The following is a 19,914-nucleotide window of genomic DNA, read 5'->3' on the forward strand; positions in this document are numbered from 1 at the left end:
AAGGGGGGATGTGGGGCTAAAATTATCATTTTCTCTAATTTTGTTTCTTCTAGATTCCTAGGGATATAAAGAAGCTCCTCGCCAAGGTCGAATTTCGGTAAAATTGACATGTCGGTTCAAAAGTTGACCTTTCAGCCAGGCATCCCCCTTTAACTGCATTTGAAGAACAGTCAAGGTCGAACCTCCCCGCACGTTACCTCACCCGTCGAACCTCTCACACATTACTTACATGTTATCGCATTGAAGCCTTAAAACATTTATATGCAATTAATAACTCCACCTCTGGAGTTAACTATAACACTGTAAACACTGCAACTACATCGCATTTATATACACAAGTTGTACCCATAGCTACCACGCCTTGAACATAACACCTATTTTTGCTCGTACTAACACATTCAAATAGTTTTTTTTTTTTTTCCACGTACAATAGAGCCATGTAATTCTCTACCAGGTAACATTTGTTCACTATTACTAAAAGATTTTATAGCTACCACCAGTAAGCATCTCACTAACATGTAAAGCGCTTCTTTTTTTCATTTGTTTTGTGTATGTGTATGTTTTTCATGCATAATCAGTAGCGCACCCAGGATCTCTGCCAGGGGAATCTTTGTGGGGGGGGAAGCACTTAATGCAATTTCCTTGCTTTAGCCAGAGGAATCCAACAGCAAATAAAATGCCTAATAATTATAATAATGACACCAAGGATGATGACGATGTTTATTTCTTCAGCGTTTTACTCAAAGTCTTGAAAGAGCTTGATGGGGCCAAGAAGCCGGTCTGCAGAACAGTGCACATGGTCATCCGTTGAAGCTCTAACCTAAACGGTCGTGGCAGCAGTGAGTGGTGGCAGTGTCTGAGGAGGTCACTTATGACTGAGTGGGAGAACTCAAGAATGACAGTAATAGCGTGGATAGAGCACCAAAATAATAATGTGTATGTTACAAGCTGTCACTAACTTGGCCTCAGGGGGGGGTCAGTGCGCCACTGTGTATAATGTATAGTAACGTATAATGTTCCCCACTCCTGCTACAACCCTATATTGAGCTGCAATTTATGTAAATAAAATAAAAATCCAGTGAACTGCCTTAAAGTTTGCTGATAGCCACTCACCTGAAGCATCAGATCTAACTGGCCTTCCGTCTTCCTGGACTGTAGGAGCTCTTCCAACTGCCCTACAAATAAGACAATCAAGTTAATAGTATCTCCAATCAGAGTAAAACATACTATAGTGTCTTCTTTCCTAGCTACACCTACCTGCCTGTTATCCATAAATCTAGCTACCACATTGGATCACAGAAATGGGGCAGACATTAGAAGGGATACAGCTTAATAGTTAAGAGGAAGCTTTAGCTCAGGGGCTTCTACGCAAATACACAGGAAAGCAGAAATCCTTTTTCTCGACAACTGCTGCTCCATATTTGATGAGGTTTGTTACATTTAAAAGAAAAAGTTGAAATCGAGCGACTGTTAGAAGCGATTTCTTATTTAGGCTGTCAATTGTAAAACAATATGTTAAAAATTGCAGGAATTAGAAAAACAAAACTATCAGGTTTACAACCCTACAACTCAGTAATGAAAAACGATATCACAATTCTGTAAACGGCACTTAATAATACATCTAAAGCATTCAAAATTGATATAATTACACCCCTGTGATAAGAAGCCAACAGACAATGATACCAAAGACAACATAGGGGAAATTACTTGTACTTACAAAGTGAATTAAAGAAATGATAAATTAATCGAAAATAAAGTGGATGAAAGAACAACTTGCCACAGGTGGGGAACGATCCCACGTCCTTGCGTTATGCGTGCGATGCTCTTACCAGTGAGCACCGTTTTCCCATCCACTTTCTGGGGTACTTATGTTTTACTGTGTTACTAAATTATGGATAGGACTTTTGCAAAACTTTTGTAAACATTGCAACTAATTCACGTAAGCTGCAAATTAATATACCAAGTTTGCCCACTTTAGATGCTCTAATAGATACAGTTTACAGAACTGCAATATCTGTTTTTGATGCAGAGCTACAAATTTGTAAACTTCGTGCTTCTATTTTTCACACACACACCAATTTTCGGCACTCCTCATAAAAAATGCAGGCCCTATATCAAGATTCCTTTGCCTACAGTCACTAGAATGTAACTTTCTCGCTCAAGTGCAACAAATTTCATTAAAATCAATCCAGGGGTAATCTCAGAAAAGCATTCTTGCATTTTACATGTATTTGAATAGGCTGAATCGAAGTTCAGCCCAAGCTAAAGCTTACTCTTAAGGCTGAAAACCATTTGCTGCACTGTGTTCAATTTTATTTACCTTTTAATTTCCGACACTGCCACATTATTGCAATCACACACAAAGACAAACACACTCACTATCCTGTTGTTACAGATTCAAAAGTAAAGAATACTTATACGTACTACCTTTTCTTCGTTCTGTTATGTTTTTCTTTACCAGTTATGGGTCTTTCTTATAACATATATGTAAATTTTGAGGAAGAATCAATAGTCACATACACGAAATGCCAACCAGACATTGTCAAAGGTCACTGTGCCTCACAAACACCAGAATTATTAAGAAATCAAGAGCTTAGTGAGTGCGGCTTAGTTAAAGTTAAAGACCAGTCTATTTTCACAGCAGGCTGCCCCAGATGCATGGAAGAAGCCTCACAGCTGACTTCAAGTGGTTGCAGTGATAGAGTTGTGAAAGAGCTAAAAAAGCTCAACAATATTTTAACAAAAGAGAAAGAACATGCGAAGGTTAATGCTGAGGTTTTCAGATGGTGCCTGTGTCAAGCCAAAGATATTGGTGCAAATATAACGTGCATAAACAATTGAGTGGCAGACGCTATAGGGACAGAAGGGCAACGAAAATGGCCCCCTGAGCTTATAATGTTAATCTGAGTGGGCCTGCTAGACAGTAATATATTCTACCACTCCCCACCATGTTGCTCCAGACACATTCACTTGAGGCCTTGACACAGGCTACACATTCATTATGCATGCCTCACACAAAAAGAGTGCACACAAGGGCCTCTAAATGGGGCAAAATGTTGGGGGGATGGCCCAATATTGCCTCCTGCCCCTTCGTCCCGCTCCCAGTGCTATGGAATGCTCTTCACCCCAGCATGCTTATGTCCCCCCCCCCCCCACTGAGTAGAAAAATTCTGGCGCCACCCATGAGTGCATATAACACAGGATCCAACTAAGGTGTCAGTCCATATCCACAGACACAGATGAAAAACAAAAAGGTCACTGCATAAAAAAAATCTTCACAACTAAAAAACTGTGCACTAGAAATCTACAGCATAGAATTTGCTGATAACGCCATACAGAATTTTTCGCTGTCATGTCTGGCCTATTGGCACTGCCAAGGAAATTCTCAAGAACAATTGAGTATAAACAGCTACAACTCACTCGCCAACTTTGTCTTGGAGTCCCTCTCCTGTTGAAGCAAGGCAACATGGTTCGCCAACTCGTTATCAACCTTTTCTTTCTCCTGATGAAGGGTGTCAAAGCTGGCCTTGAGGTTCTTGAACTCCTCTGTTTGTGAAGCCTTAAAGTAATGATTCAAATGGCAAAGTAGATAAGGATTCAGCTCCAATGTCATTTTTGTACTGCGATTCCATCCCATCACTCAATTCCCACCCAACACAGTTCTGTGCAGAAGCTTCAGACAACACCCAGCATTCTCAATGAAGAAAGAAAGCAGAGATATTAGCCTAACAAGTGTGACCACAATATTTTCAAACATGAATGCTTAGTTCTTTGACAACAATTTACATCGTCAACTTGCTGCTCCAAAGTTGAGTCTCTTTCTCCCACCATGTCTTATGGCTTGCCTTTCAGACCAGGCTCGTCACACACACTATGTTTTCTTCTTCTTTCTGGGGTTTTACGTGCCAAAACCAGTTTCAATTATGAGGCACGCCGTAGTGGAGGGCTCCAGTTTAATTTTGACCACCTGGGGTTCTTTAACGTGCCCTACAACACAAGCACACGGTTCATGCCATCATCAAAAAGGAGTGAAATATTTTAAAACGAGTTGACAGAAGAAAGGTGAAAAGGAGCTGATGTGATGGTCAGTACATGTTACAATGCCGCACAGAGCGCACTTCTGTGTATAAGCACTGTTGCTGACCGCACAGTAGGCAACCTGGAGCTGACTAGGCATTTCTACACAAGCAGGGTTCTCTACACGGCTAAACAATAATAAAGGACACCACATGCTAAAAGGAAAGAACTAGTTATGACTCTCTTGCTAAGAGCAAAGAGAGCAATAAATGCCCAGGCATACCTTGCCTTGTACACTGGCAACATGAGAATCGCCATCTTTGAGGAGGTTTCCAGCTGTATGGAGAAGCCTGCTTGGATAGACAGCTTCATATAGCTTCTTCAGGTACCAATTAATTCTGTCCAGTGATAATGGCATTTCAACACAATTTTTTTCATCGTTCGAATCATTAAAAGCATATTGCTGTAGAATGAGTTTCAATTAGTTTTGTAAAGTTTACAGAATATGGACTCTGTACGAGAACTCTCTACATCAACATCAGATATGAGAACATTAACTATTTCACATCTAAGATATTTGGACATCCAGCTGCTCGAAATACATGCTGGATTTAAAACATTGAAAAATAATGAAAGAAGTGAGCCTCTTAAATGATGACATATACAGATACCAAGAGCAAACATCCAGACGCCTCCCAACCTGTTTTACTAAAACACGTTACACATATTATTCAATCTGGCAGCACAGGTTCAATCAGAAGTGTCTCAATATGTTTTGACATTTTTCCCATTAGCGCTTTTGTTTTTGATGCACTACCTTAGCGTGCATAATTGTATACACAGCACCTCAAGGGGATATTGCTTATTCACGGTCAGAAATGTTGCCACACATAATAGTGATAAAGGTTGAGTGTTTCTGTGCAGCATCACCCCCCTAACTAGGCCTGCAGGAGATTGCAGTAAATGCTGTAGCTTGTTGATGCTGCAAGTGCAGCTTTACTAAGCACACTCTGACTAGTGTTTGCAACAAAATAATCAGTATGGTCACACTTGTTATGTATTGTACTACCATAAGCACACAGCAATGAGTGGAGGCTTAACACCCATGAGGCAGAAAATCAATCAGCTGCCCTCTCTACATATAAAAGTTAGCCATACCTCAGTACATCAAACTAACGACAGGCGAACGAGTTCCATCTATTTCATAATTTGAAAAACAATGTTAAAGGTTTGGAGATTAGAAGACAGACAAGCATATCATTCTTCGCACGATTACTAAGCAAGCTACGCTTGGTTTGATATATCTCGACTTTCAATACAGGGTTACGAGCCACTCTGGGAAATGAAAGCAGACCACGTGTTGCAAAAGCATCCATTTAGCAAACACACCATTCCAAAAAATTGGCTTAGGAAGGTACTTCGTGGTCATCCTTTTGTTCCCTGAATGGAAACATGCACAAGAAGCATGAAGGCGGGCAGCCTGGTAGCCGCGACAGCACAAGTTGCAATCTGTTAAAGGAAAGCATGCAAGGCTCACTCAAGTGCCACATGACAGCCAAGAGGAGCATTGTAGGCCTTCAGTCACCCTGCAGGGGCACAGTATTTAGTAGCCAAGATTCAGGGCAGCTCAGCCATACAATACATTTAATATACTGTACATTTTGCTTCATAAAGCCAAATTCAATTACACTTCGCATCATCACGTCCACTGCAGAATGAAGGTCTTTACTGTGATATGCAGCGATACCTGCCTTGCATCAGCTGACTCCAGCCCACCTAATAATCAGCTGCCCTTGAATGTGTGTCGTCCTTTGGCACCTCAGAGTCTGATACTCAGACCACCTAGTCATTATATGACCTGACCAACTTCTTAATCACAAATAGGGCATCAGATTCCTGTGTTTGCCCTATAATCCATCCAAACAGTATCTTAATATTATGCCCATTATTTTTCATTCCATCACTCATAGCCTCAACGGTTCAGCCCAATAGGTCAGTTGTTGCAGTGTTCCAATTACATGAATTGATTTGGTATGTGGCAAAAAATCCAAGTTTGATGTACTGAGGCTCGACCGCACAAAGACGTTCTACAGTTTTACAGTAAACAAGCATGCATCAGATCCCTCAAGGCACACAACGATAGCAGCACACAAATCCCCAGCACAGCACACATTAAAGCACCACACTGCAGACAGGGTCTGCTCAGACTTACTGCATGTTTTGAGGCATTTTGACTGGAGTTTTGTGAAGTACCATTCTACAGAAGAAAATTGAAGCCATATTTTTTATTGCCACTGCAAAAGTTCTCACACAATTCAGGCACATATCTAAGGCAGTCAGCAACACGTAAGGTTTGCTGCAGCACGAGTGGACATTTGCTCAAAATTTTGCTCAAAAAAAATTTGATGCCATATTTTTAATTAACACTGCAGAAGTTAACATAATCCCGTTTCTAATGCTCTCAAAACCAGGTCAGACTTACTGAGCCAAAACTGCAGTGGCATCCATGGTTATCTCATGAGGCAGGACCATGGTGAACACAAGTTCTATACCCTAACAGCACTTATGTTAGAAAAAAAAGTTAGGCGTGTAGACACAGACACAAGACGTTCACATCCAACTTTTTTTTGACATGAATCCTTGCAAACTAGCTCTAATTTCTGACATTGTAAACCCAAACATGAATTCCAATAAATAAGCTGATGTCTTTATCTCTCTATATTAAGTGTTCTGAAGGATGATGTTTTGTGAAAGCACATAAAGGCAACTATAATCGATAACTGAAAAACTTAAAAAATACATACAAATTTACTGAAAACGCACTGTTGTATGTTAAACCGAAATGAATTAAAGAAACACAAAATCTTAGTAATAAAAAGTTCCTTAATTCGCCTTTCTTAGGACAACACTGAAGTTCTAAACCCTGAAATTGGCAGGTATTTTTCAAGATTTACCAGTCAACATTGAAAACTTCAAAGGCTAAATATATTCATACAATCACTGTTTTAATTCCTGCTCCAGATATCCTCACAGCAGACTCAAGCCCTTCAGATATTACAAAAGTCTATTTTTAAAAGTAGGCTACATTCTACAAGACTATACAAGCAGACTACTACAACAGTCTACATTCTAAAAAAATTGCAATATGGGTGAGCAAACTTTGATCACGACTGATGTGGCTGACCAGGTATAACATCACAAAGCACCACAAGGTCTATGGGGCATGCCACAGTGCAGGATTAGGGATATGTGTTGACCGCTTGCTCAAAGCATGGTACACATGCGTGCTTGCACCTTGCCTCCATCAGAATACAGCCACCACAGACGGCATTGGGCAGAAATCAAACCAGCAAAACACAGCTGCCACTGAGCCACCGCAGGAGGTAAAATGCCGTCGTGTAAAATGCTGTCGTATAAGGCTAGTGTTTAATACGAGAATTAAATATTCAACATTGCCTTCAAATATTTGTTTATGACCAAATATATGCAGTAGAAATAGGTATGAGACTCTACAGGAAGACAGAAGTACACATGCACTGGCTTCGTACTTCAAGCCAGCTCAGCCCAAAGCCCTTGCAACTTCTGTTAGAAATCATTTGGTTGCAGGAGACATGGTCGCTGCACAGTGGCACTGCCTACTGAGAGAGCATGTGGAGCAGCAATGTTTTTCTTGCGCCACTACTTGTAGTTTTGCAAATTGGACAAAGATGGCTGAACACCAAAACACAGCACTGCACTCACAGACAACGTTCCGTGGAAATGACAGGAAAGCCACAGGGGGTGAAACTTCTGCACACGTGTTATTTTACCGAGTAGTCCAGCAGAGTCTAACTGTGCTTTCTGCTACAGCATCTCAAAGCAGATATTGAATCAGCATAACCTGCTACTTGTGCAGGTTTTGCATTTGCCAAAACATGGAAGAGAAAAGTGAAAAAATAGAATTCAGATTTAACAGATTTCGATATTGTAGTGCTGTATTATATACGTAAGTGCTGTATTAAATAGGATGTTCATGTTGCTTCCTGTTTCCCAGCTTAAACAAATGCGAATGAGACTGTGGGAGTATTTTCATGAGCACTGTCACATGTGTGCTTCAGTTCCATAGCTTTTCTTTGATTGCCACAGAAAGTTGCCAACAAGTATAGAGCTGTCTTAATGGTTGGTTTTGCATTCTCCTGCCTTCATCCAAGTCATGCTTTGATCTCATTAGGTATTAATCAATTCGCCCAAGTCACAGTCTTGATTTGGCCTGCCTTTACGCTACCCTGCAGGTGCTTTATTGTGCATCCTGGAGTGGATGTCACCAAATTTGCACCACAAGAGCTCTGTGTTGTGATAAATTATGCTTAGCTCTCATAATAAATCAAATCAGAGCAGCTTATTTTCACCTATGACAATACATTGTAAAAAACAAAAAAAAGACAGCCAGAAGAACAGTCACCAGAAAGTAGCCTGACAGGGCACTGATCACTATAACAGCGACAAATTGTAGCTAGTAAGCAAAAAAGCAATATTGTGCAAATTTTAAAGAAATAGTCCAACAATTACATGTATGGAAAATATGAAATCTTTTGATATTACATTTTAAATAGGATGCAAAGTAAATCTTTAACTGCAAACATCCAAGAGAGCAGTTCCAGCTTTACCAACACCAACAGGTACAAAAATAACATGAAGGCATGAGCTAGATGTACAAAAAGAGCTATGATTATTTATGTTTAGTCTAAGTGCTGTATTAAATAATATGTTTATGCTGCTTCCCGTTTCTCAGATTAAACAAATGCGAATGAGACTGTAGGAGTATTCTCAGGAGCCCTGTCACATGTGTGCTTCTGTATGTATGACTGTCTTCCCACAACTCCATAATTACATTTAGCCATTATGCAACAACTACATACAATGCTATGGAAGTGCCACTTTACATTCTGTGCCATGCAAAGAACAGCATGCAGCAACACAATTCACGATGGAAGGATGGTTTGCTGGGCAAGTTGGTATTCCATTCTTAAGGCAAGCCACACAATAACTTATGCTACAGAAAAGAATGGGAGGATACAGCACTGTTGCAAGGTATTTAAATAGGGGAGCAAGCCTAACAAGCACACGCAGGAAATGTGAGCACAATGTAGACACCAAAAGCCCCCTAAATAAAACGACATGAAATCACCCCCTACACCTGCAGCTGCCAAGGACAGCCAAGCGGCAAATCCTGGAGTTGGTGCAAGACCGACCCACAACAATTTTTGTTGCTTAATTACAATGCACAGTAATGTCCTACGGTGCTGCTGATGTGCATAATAGAATGCATTTTGTTTACAATTTCTCTAATGCTGAAGCAACCTCATCTGTAAAGTGCGTGCGCAAATCATAGAGTCAGTGAAATTTGTGTTGCACATGAACTCACACCCCAATTCTCTGGAGAATGTCAGCTATAGCTCTCCACCGATAAAGAAATTTTAAAGGGAAGAAAATGCATACAAATTACACCTATGACATTTTTTGATATGACAAAAGTCTGAGACATCTCTGAGTGATCAGACTTAGATTACATCGTACATGACGCAGGTCATCCTCTACAGCTACAATAAAACTCTAATAAGTCATTAGAAGTGAGTGTTGCATGTATACTTTCCTAAGCCAGGTCTAGCCTCGTTGGCAGCGCACAATTAATGCACTGCCAGCCATAGCTTGCACACAAAAGTGGCATCTGCCAGGGTGGTCAACACCAATTTGAGCGAGCTCTCGTGGTTTATCTTTAGTTAACGAGGCCTAAGGTTTAGTTGAGCCTATCCTGTATAGTACATTTTAACCTATGTATGACTTTATGATTGTACATGTAACTAACTTTGATTATTTTGTCACAACGAAAGATTTGTTCTGCAGCATGTGAAGAAATGAAACATTTAGCCTTTTTTTTGTGTGTGTGGGTTGCAGTGCCTCCATTTCAAGGCACAATAATTCAGCTGCAAATAAATAGAAGAGTCACTTTGCCTAATGAAGCATCAAGGTATGGATCCTGCTTCCAATAACTCTTCTGTAACATTGAGTATATGGGCACATTCCTGCCATGTAATATTCTCACTAAAAATTATGCCCAGTGTCTTGATGGATGTTTCAACATTAATTTCACATGAACGTGTTCCAACATTTGTTTCATATCAACGTGTTTCAACATTAATTTCACATGAACCTAACATACTTTTCTTGCAATGAAATTGGAATCAGTGAAGCACAAATAATTGGGAAATTCAATGCAATATTAAAAGCAAAATGGTTTTCTGATATTTGCATTTGAATAAATTCACTTATAAGGAAACATGTTTACAAGCACTCACAGACTGGCTCACACCTTCATGCACTGATATATACATTTAGAGATTCAGAGATTGTGTGGCTAGGAAATCAGCCTCACTAGGTAAACACTTGCCTGAAACTCTGTCAGGTCCTTCTGCAAGCTTTTGATCTTGTCTCGAGCATCGGCCTGTGGAAATACAAGCTCACTGTCAAATGAATGAATGTTATATGTATTAATGAGTCAGAAGGAGTGGCTGAAAAAAATTGATTCATTTTTTAATCACCCTCTCCATAAATGCAGTGACATTTAACTCGTCAACTCTCAGTATAACAGAGTGCAAGCCACCATGACAAAGCACAATAACTCTACATTATCGGAAATTACCAGCTGTCCTCTGCTATGGTATGTCCCATAGCCTAGTTGCAACTTTTGAATGGTAAATATAATGGATCTATGACAAACTTGCGGCCCTTTATATGCAATGCCTCACGACTTCAAGTGTACCAGAAAGCTGGAAGTACGCCAATATTATACTCATCCATAAAAAGGGAGACGTTAAAGAATTGAAAAATTATAGACCCATTAGCTTGCTTTAAGTACTGTATAATATATTCATCAAGCTAATTTCAAATAGAATCAGGGCAACACTTGACTTCAACCAACCAAGAGAAAAGGCTGCAGCTTCAGGAAGGGATATTCTACGATGGATCATATCCATGTCATCAACCAGGTAATAGAGAAATCTGCGGAGTACAATCACCCTCTCTATATGGCTTTCATAGATTATGAAAAAGCATTTGATTCAGTAGAGATACCAGCAGTCATAGAGGCATTACGCAACCAAGGAGTACAGGATGCATATGTGAATATATTGGCAAATATCCACAAGGATTGCGCAGCAACCTTGGTTCTCCACAAGAAAAGTAGAAAGTTACCTATCAAGAAAGTGGTCAGGCAAGGAGACACAATCTCTTGCTTAGACACAATGCTTAGAAGAAGTATTCAAGCTCTTGGACGTGGAAGGATTAGGATTGAGAATCAACGGCGAATATCTCAGCAACCTTCGGTTTGCAAATGACATAGTCTTATTCAGCAACAATGGGGACGAATTACAGCAAATGATTGAGAGACCTTAACCGAGAAAGTGTAAGAGTAGGGTTGAAGATTAATATGCAGAAGAGAAAGATAATGTTCAATAGCTTGGCAAGGGAAGAAGAGTTCAGGATCGCCAGGCAGCCTCTAGAGTCTGCAAAAGAGTATGTTTATCTAGGTCAATTACTCACAGGAGACCCTGATCATGGGAAAGAAATTTACAGAATAAAATTGGGTTGGAGTGCATATGGCAGGCATTGCCAAATCCCGACTGGGAGCTCACCACTGTCGTTGAAAATAAGTGTACAATCATTGCATTCTACAGGTGCTAACATATGGGGCAGAAACTTGAAGGTTAACAAAGAAGCTCGAGAACAAGTTAAGAATCGCACAAAGAGAGATGGAATGAAAAATGTTAGGCCTAACGTTAAGAGACTGGATGAGAGCAGTGTGGATCATTGAGCAAACGGGAATAGCCGATATTCTAGTTGACTAAGCAGAAAAAATGAAGCTGGGCAGGCCATGTAATGCGTAGGATGGATAACCGGTGGACCATTAAATGGATACCAAGAGAAGGGAAACACTGCCGAGGACGGCAGAAAAATAGGAGGGGTGATGAAGTTAGGAAATTTGCAGGCGCAAGTTGGAAACAGCTAGCACAAGACAGGGGTAATTGGAGATCACAGGGAGATGCCTTCATCCTGCAGTGGACATCAATATAGGCTGATGATGATGATGACAAACGAAAAATTGGTTGCCTGTATTCAAGAGATGTGCCACATTTTTACCTTGTGTGCTGCCATGTTTTCATGCTGGTTAACTCACAGATAAAAACAACCACCAATCAATTTTAAGACATAAAATTTGGTATATATGTAATAAAACTAACAACCCAACACCATCCATGTGAAAAATGCAGAAATTAGATTATTAAAGATGAGTTTCCGAAGATAAACTTGGTTTTACTTCCGGCAAGGTGATAGGCTAGGTGACAGCAGCTTACAACCCGTTGCAAGGGCTGCTTCTAGCAAATCTTCTACAGACCCACTGCACGTTTGCATATGTCTGCGGAGAGTTGGGGTGTTTGTGCTGCCATTGTATGCTACCCCCCCCAGTTGAGTTCAGTGATTGCCTCTTGTTTCACGATTTACCTTTGCCCACGATGCAGAAAACACACCAGGTTAGCGTCAAACGTAATGATTTAAAATTACGCCTATTGTTCAATACCAGCAAGAACATACATACAAGAAGCCACTCAAGAGCGTCAACTAAAACCAAGAAAGAAACACTTGGAGCCCACTTCTGGCAGTAAGCCTGCTGATATTCTTTATTAACAGTGCACACAGATGCAACACAGCAAAAAAAGTTTCCTTTAAAGGCCATTGGGCAGCATTTATCGAAACAGCAAATGGCAACGCCAGGGGCATAGCTTAACTTGGCTACATTACATTTCTTAGCTTTGCTTTCTACCACTCTTCCCCTTACACAAACTCCCAGAGAAGTCCATGTTGAGGAAACAGATTTTTAATGTGATTAGCACTCCTAGTCTACATCCCCTGTTTGCAGGTTTGTATCGTGCTTTGGCCTCTTTACTTTGGCGATCTTTCTAATAAAAAGAAAGACTTGAAAAATTTCGGTACTAGTTGGTATCGAACCTGGGTGACGGTGCACAGTAGCCCAATGCTGTATCCCATCGGCCACGTTTATGGGCTAGGCAATGAGGGATTAATTCTCAGTGTTAACATGCACCGGTGCGTCACCTGTGCAAACTTAGAGGCCACGCAAAAGGAGGGAGACTTGCACACTAGATGGCACACCACGTCCAGAGGGAAGCGTGAGAGAGGACCACAGCTGCAGTGCATGGCACATACATGACAAGTTTCAGCAGTTCTCTCTAATCAACTCTAAATCAGATTAAACAATAAGAAAACAATGACGATACGTTATCCAGTGGCATTTCTGAACACCCAATGTTTCCCAATGTCTTTGAAATCTGTCCAAATGTCCGATTCCTTCCTAAAATAATTCTGCTTCTCTCACCACCGATTATGTATGTCTTCATACATACAACATGAATCTTACACCACTCACCATTCTTACAATATACATGTCTCATAATTACATATCAAACAAATCTTTACCAATCCTCTCAATAATGAATCTCCCACCACCAAATTACATGTGCACCACCACTTGAATACTAATCACATTAACGAAACATCCCCAAATGATGCGTTTTGCCTGAATTGTATCCCTACCATGAATGGTTGACTAAGGGGGAACAAAAGAGACCACAAGTTACTAGCTGTACTCAAGCAGCTTCAAGTTGTTTGTGCTGTTGCTTGTCTAACCAACGAAGAAGTGTGAAATAACCCAAGAGCACGCCGAGATTCTGTTGACTTGTAACAAAGGAACCATCATCGTCCGATGGTCACCAGCATCTTTACAAGTGCTTTTTTACAGAAGTGTTTGTGTGTCTGCTTTTGGTTTTGTTGCTTCCCATGGGGAATACATGCCCTGTTTTCAGAGTGCATCAGCGTGCAACAACGAAATGTGTTCGTGGCAGTGCATATTCAGGGCTCTTTGGATATATCATCAGCCTATATTTATGTCCACTACAGGACGAAGGCCTCTACGCTGTCGTTTTTTTTTTTTCAGTTTTTGTGTTTTCTTATCGATGAGTACAGCAGACTTGATATGAAGAGCATTGAATTTTCCTTCCTAGTTTGTTCGCTTGTATGACTTACCCGACATATACATTACTGTGTCATGAGTAGTATTCATTTATACTCTGTCAACGCCCGAGTGTAGATCTGCGTAGTGTTCATCCTGAATAAAAATATCTATGTATCGGCAAAGTACAAGCTCGAAACACCTGTTTCGATGACATACAGTTTGAAAAACAAAGTAGAATAAAACTGCTTTCACAATGTGCCTTGTTAGCGTGTAATGCCACGCCCTGTGAATACCAGAAATTTGAAGCTATTTTATTACTGTTCATGATGCTGCTATTTTGCATGCTATGCTGCTTTTAATTTAGCACGTAATTATTATTTTGTGTTACTGCCTACTAATATATTCCAAAATCAGTTGTGTTGATGTTGATATTTTGTAAGTTGTTGTGACATGCACTGGGCAGCTGTTAACAAAATGTCTGCATTATTGGGCAGTCATAAATGCTTTTGAAGTACTTGTCAACTGGCCTTCCAATGGGGTGGGCACATTGGGAGTATTGATTCTGCCACTACAACTAAGTTTTAAAAATATACTTGGTTTGAGAGGGCTGCTGGTTTGCGTTGCAAGCTCTTCTAAGATGTAAGAGGAATTTTCTCACGAAATGTGCACTTCATAACTGCACTGCATAATGAGAAATTAAATTGGAGCCTTCTTGGTCCCATGTATTCCTATGGGCCAGGAAAAAGCAGGTAACCCCAGTCGACCATCGCTAATGTCAACAGTGCCAAAAAAACAAAGAAGTCTGAATTAGTGCAAAATGCAAAGAAACAAAAGAGTTGATGTAAAAATTGCATGGCCCTAAATATGCGAGAAGGTCCAGCAGCACAACAATTAAATAACGAAAATATCTCAAATTCTTAAACATGCACAAACCCTCTCATATGGCTGCTCTTTGAAGACGCTACAAGCGCCACAGAGCCAGCTATGTAAGTTGCACAACTAAGATGCAATGCTGCTTCAGGCAATGAAAGTGCCTTACCCGATCTCTTTCTGCCTGATCTCTGAGAGTCTTTGCAGCTGTAAAAGGAAAATTGAAGAATAGATACAAAAGACACCATTAGGAGACATTGAGCACACTTTGCGAAATCTGATGCAATACACCACTAATTTAATTACATCAAGCTAATATTACTGCAAACAATTTTATGTTTTCTGTAGGGGTGGGTAAAATTCGAAATTTCAAATACGAGTCAAATATTCTTTGCTATTCAATTCATATTCAATCTGAGAATTCACTATTCAAAGCTGTAGAATATTCGTTTCGTTCTAATACTATAAGAAAAACAACAGTTCTTGCAGTCTGTCAGGATAAACACTGGCGCAACTGGAAACTCGTCTGAATGATTCTGGTTCAGGAGAACTGTGGATGTCACACAGACGATATAGACCATAAGCGAACACATGGAGGATTCACTTATGCACAATAGTTGCCAGTCGTTGAACTTGTATGCCTACGAATTCGCTGCCTCTATTTCGACAAGGCAACTTTTTATTTGGCCAACCTCCCCGTGTTTGGAATCCTTCAAAAATAATACACGGTGCTGTAGTGTTGCCCTTAGCTCGGTCAACAACCGCTACACTTTACTACATGTATCTGGTGATGTGCTATTATTGCTGTACTGTTGCCTTTAGCTTGTAGCGGCAGCAGCATCGGCGTCACATGAGAATTATGAAGATGCTCGCGTCTACACGCGGCATGAGCGGCTGGCACGGGCTAGCGTTCCAAAAGAGATTAAAAATTCTAGGCTAAGAGATTGACTGTCGGTTTTTCCTCTCCCGCAAGAGGTCGAGACTATACCGGTCTACGTGATCGCTCGTCGCCACAAGCTCATTAATGAGCATTACACTCTACTACATGTATCTGGTGACGAGCTATTTTTTTTTTCATTACTGTCATTGTGCACCAGATATTATCATACTTTCCTTTGTTTCTTATTTACAAGCTTCTCAGGTGACCCTACATGCAGTTGTAAACAGTATTTCATGTCCCAAAATATGTAAACAAGCCATTTGTTGCTGAACAAAGTTCATGAGACTTAACCACTTTTTTCTTTTTTGGAAATATTCTATTCAATATTCCAAGGTCTTTTCCTTGAATATTGATATTTGATTTGAAAATTTCGCTATTTGAACACCCCTAGTGTATGTGATTCCGCAATGCAAAATGAAGCAGTTGCAGTCCAATACAAAACAAACAAAAAATCCAGTATGCTGGTGCAAAGTTCTAACAATGAACATGCAAAAGAACTACACTGAATCTATATCAACACCCAGGTCTCTTTCTACAGCATAAAAAGCATAATAATCATGTTTAACATAAATTCCACCAATACAAAAGGTCAAATTTAGCAGTCGTTGCAATTTTTAACGTTTACTTAAACCACATATTGGTGACAAATGTAGGTAATTTTGAAGCACATTATAATGTGTACTTGATTCAATGCAATGCGTGGCTTAGTGCACCCGCTGATATAGAAATTATAGCAAGACAATATTACCATCCTCAGCTTTTTTCCTATCCGTTGTTTCCAGTTGTAGCGTTTTTTCCAAACGACTTTTGTGCTCATAAACAACTGCAAAAAGAAAAGAAGGGTTCAAGGAGTCAGGAAGCACATATCAAGCACCAATGAAAATCCCTTAAGTAAAGGAACATGGTAGCCAGAAGTATGGTGAGCCACACACTTGCCTAAAGCGGTTGATGGGTGAGCCGCAAGTCAAGGGAAGCGTTATTTTTGCATTGCTGCTTGGTTTAAAAGAATGCTTGTCAGCAACAGTAGTCACCTGGACCCGTAACACAAGTCTTCAGCATAGTATCCTGAACCTAGATGCTGCTTTAGCACTACTACTTGCTTTGAAGCACAGTGCTCGAGCACTCTAGGTAAGCAGGCGCATGTCTGCACCAAGCAATCTGCATAAAATCTCAACTGTACTTTATAATGTAACTTTTAAGGCAGAAAGTGTATAAAGCAAGTCATTTTGTTTGCTTTCATTTGTAAAGTACACTAGAAAGCCCATCAGCTAACCAAGGCATACCTGAACCAATCACGAAATTTAAAAAGGTTCAGACAGGTATCTTACCCCCCCCCCCCCCCCTACCCTTAGTTACACAGCTAGAAATATAACAGTGCTCTACAGGTGAAAGCAATAAATGAAAAGAACAGCTAGGTCCCACTTAGAAAATTTCAATACCGCAGCCACAAAAGAAATAAGTGTAACTATGGTAGTGCAGCAGCAGTTCATCACGAGGTTGAACTAAAGGTCAGTTGGATTCACCTGCACCATTGTGAACAAGTTCACAGAGGTTCAGAAATTGTACAGCTCGATTTCTGTGCGGCAGGCACAGCACAACACTCGAAACGAATGCCAAGGTGCAGACGCTATGCAGGCGTTATGGTTTGTCTGACTAATGTGTACCGAGTGCATAAGTCCTGAACTGCTGGTGTGATTGGCTTCTGAAGTGTAAATACACCCACGCTTGTGCAGGCACAGCAGACGCAAGTATGCGGAGTTGTATCTGCGCTTGCGCATGTGTGCTGCGTCATTGGCTGTGCCACTGATTCACAGACGTACGTATGCACCAAGTCGACACTCACAGTAGAGAGGGTGCAGCAAAAATGTGAACCAGCCCTGCACCTTTTGAAAGAAATGGTGCGGTTCAGAGGGTGCCACTGCTGCACCGCTGAAATGAATGGCAGGTTGGAGCACCTCATGAACTGGTTCACGTGGTGCAGACGAATCGAACATACCTTAAATCAACATGGTCATGCTGACTGTGCACAATGAACCTGGTGAAAGTAGTGGAATTGTAGCTTTTGTTGCATACATGTTTTCAAATAAATGGCTCCCCTGTTTAAATGGTTTCTGCTTGGACCACAGCATACTAAGTGAAATTTATGCAGTTTAAACAAAATAACTAAGTTTCACATCAGGTGAGACCGGGAGAGCAAAACGACCCTTTCAGATCATGATTATTTGCATTGGTCAAAGAAAAACAACAAAAAAAAATACTTCTGGCTGAACTGTGAGACAAAATAATAAATCCGTAATGCACTTCATCAGGTAGCTATATGAGCAATGCACTGTATGGAGTAGAGGTACTAAACTGGCAGTAAAATAATACTATTCTGAATAGACAAGCAGCTAAACGGCGTCAGATGGTTCTGAAACCATAGTAGGCGTGAACACACCATGCTCAAAACTGTACGTCAAAGCAAAACTGAAAAAACACGCGCACACGCTATTGTCATAGCCACAAATACAGAAGCAAGAAAGGAACGATATATGTCATCGACAAAGAACACGTTTAGAACACTTCCGGTGCAATAAGAGAGAAACAAATATGCATATCCACCTTGGAGTTGGGCAGACAGCGAGTCCCTCTGCTGCTGGCACTTGTCGTTCGATTCCTGTGAATCTTTTAACTTGGTGTGCGTGGAAGACAAGAGGAACACCGTGAACAACATACAGCAGCCTAAAAGCACGTACAAAAATGTACGGACTTTCGAATTCCTCATGATGACGGCCGTGTTCATGGTGCTCGAACTTCACTGCAAGTGGAGCGTAGAAATGGAACAAAAATAGAAAGAAGAAAAAAAGAAATTTAGCAACTACGTTACACAGCGTTTCGTCAGCAATGGATTCAGCCCTTCGAAGCGTTCTAAAACGACCAGCCCACTTTGTTTTCTTTTTTTCAGCCACACGGGCGCGCGCTCGCGAGCAGAACCGCGGCTTTCCGACTTGTACAAGGCTAGCCGATAGACGCAAGCGTTTCCATTCTCTTCAATAGCGGGTCATTAGAAACTGCATTGCATGAGCAAGAAGTCCATGCAAGCTCTTCGAATGTAGGGCAGCGAGCGCGAGCTAAAGCAAGGTTTAAAAAATTACAATATGACGATACTTGTCAAGCACGAAGCAGATTTGTTTTATAAACCAGCAATCTATCATATCCTCAGAAAAAAAACAAAACGAACTCCCTCGCGGCAGATGTTCAACACCTTCCTCGGCAGTCAACGATACACGCTGACGACCGCTTTCGGTAGGCGTGTGTTTAGGCATGACAACAGGCGCCGACGAAAGAGTGGCACAAATACCATGTCAAAGGCGGCCGCTTGCACTCCCACAACGACTGCATCATTTAAAACTAGCGGCGAAACGACGGACAGCATTCGCAGGTGCCTGGGAATCATCGAGTGAGGTAAACCAATCCTACTCTTTTTACAGCAGACACAACACAAATCAACGTAAACATTTGCGACGTGGACGACGTCGGCCACTGATGCATGCCGGGAGATCACCCCGGTACGTTTCGTTTCAGATGGGTCAGCCTTCAAGTATTCTGCAACGTACCGTCCGTAGCAGTCAAACCAGTCGACACACTGCATAGGCTGCAAGTTGTATTTTGCTTTACGAACTTCTCAGTAAAGCGCAAAAAATGTCCTACGCCTAGAAACAGGCGCAAGACCCCCGTATGAAAGGCGCTAAGCACGCTTCGTCTGCATATGCAGGCAGCTTTCGTAATTTTTGCAATAACCGGTCACATCACTTATTGGTTTGGTGCAGCGCGAACACTGGTGTACTTGTGATGAAAGTTAAAACAGCTGTCAGTTAAAACAGCTGTCAGTCACGTGGCCAAATTCCCCGCGCCAGATATGAAAAGTGCGACGACATATTCGTGGTCTTGATAACGGATGGATTGCATGCGAACGTAATCGTGTTGCATGTGTATGTATATAATGCTACTACATGACAAAATTAATTTGGGCATGTTGTGATAT

The 19,914-nt window shown here is 40.9% G+C and overlaps 1 protein-coding gene across 5 annotated transcripts in view; it reads right to left on the reverse strand.

Moving 5' to 3' along the window:
- Nucleotides 1–19,655, reverse strand: part of LOC119446790 (Golgi integral membrane protein 4) — a 62,355-nt gene extending 42,700 nt beyond the window's left edge. For 2 of the 5 annotated variants that reach the window (XM_037711344.2, XM_037711339.2), the window contains exons 1-8: nt 19,231–19,424; nt 18,492–18,687; nt 16,639–16,713; nt 15,120–15,157; nt 10,445–10,498; nt 6,230–6,274; nt 3,421–3,559; nt 1,114–1,175 (exon numbers count right to left, since the gene is read on the reverse strand). In XM_037711344.2, coding sequence (XP_037567272.1) covers nt 1,114–1,175; nt 3,421–3,559; nt 6,230–6,274; nt 10,445–10,498; nt 15,120–15,157; nt 16,639–16,713; nt 18,492–18,672 — 594 coding nt within the window. In that variant the 5' untranslated portion in view covers nt 18,673–18,687; nt 19,231–19,424. Of the gene's footprint in view, nt 1–1,113; nt 1,176–3,420; nt 3,560–6,229; nt 6,275–10,444; nt 10,499–15,119; nt 15,158–16,638; nt 16,714–18,491; nt 18,688–19,230; nt 19,426–19,486 lie in introns of those variants that run through there. The other 3 variants (XM_049664382.1, XM_049664384.1, XM_037711343.2) reach the window with 3 other exon arrangements.
- Between the last annotated feature and the right edge of the window lie 259 nt (nt 19,656–19,914).

Source organism: Dermacentor silvarum, chromosome 3 (assembly GCF_013339745.2).
Source record: "Dermacentor silvarum isolate Dsil-2018 chromosome 3, BIME_Dsil_1.4, whole genome shotgun sequence".
Lineage (NCBI taxonomy): Eukaryota > Metazoa > Arthropoda > Arachnida > Ixodida > Ixodidae > Dermacentor > Dermacentor silvarum.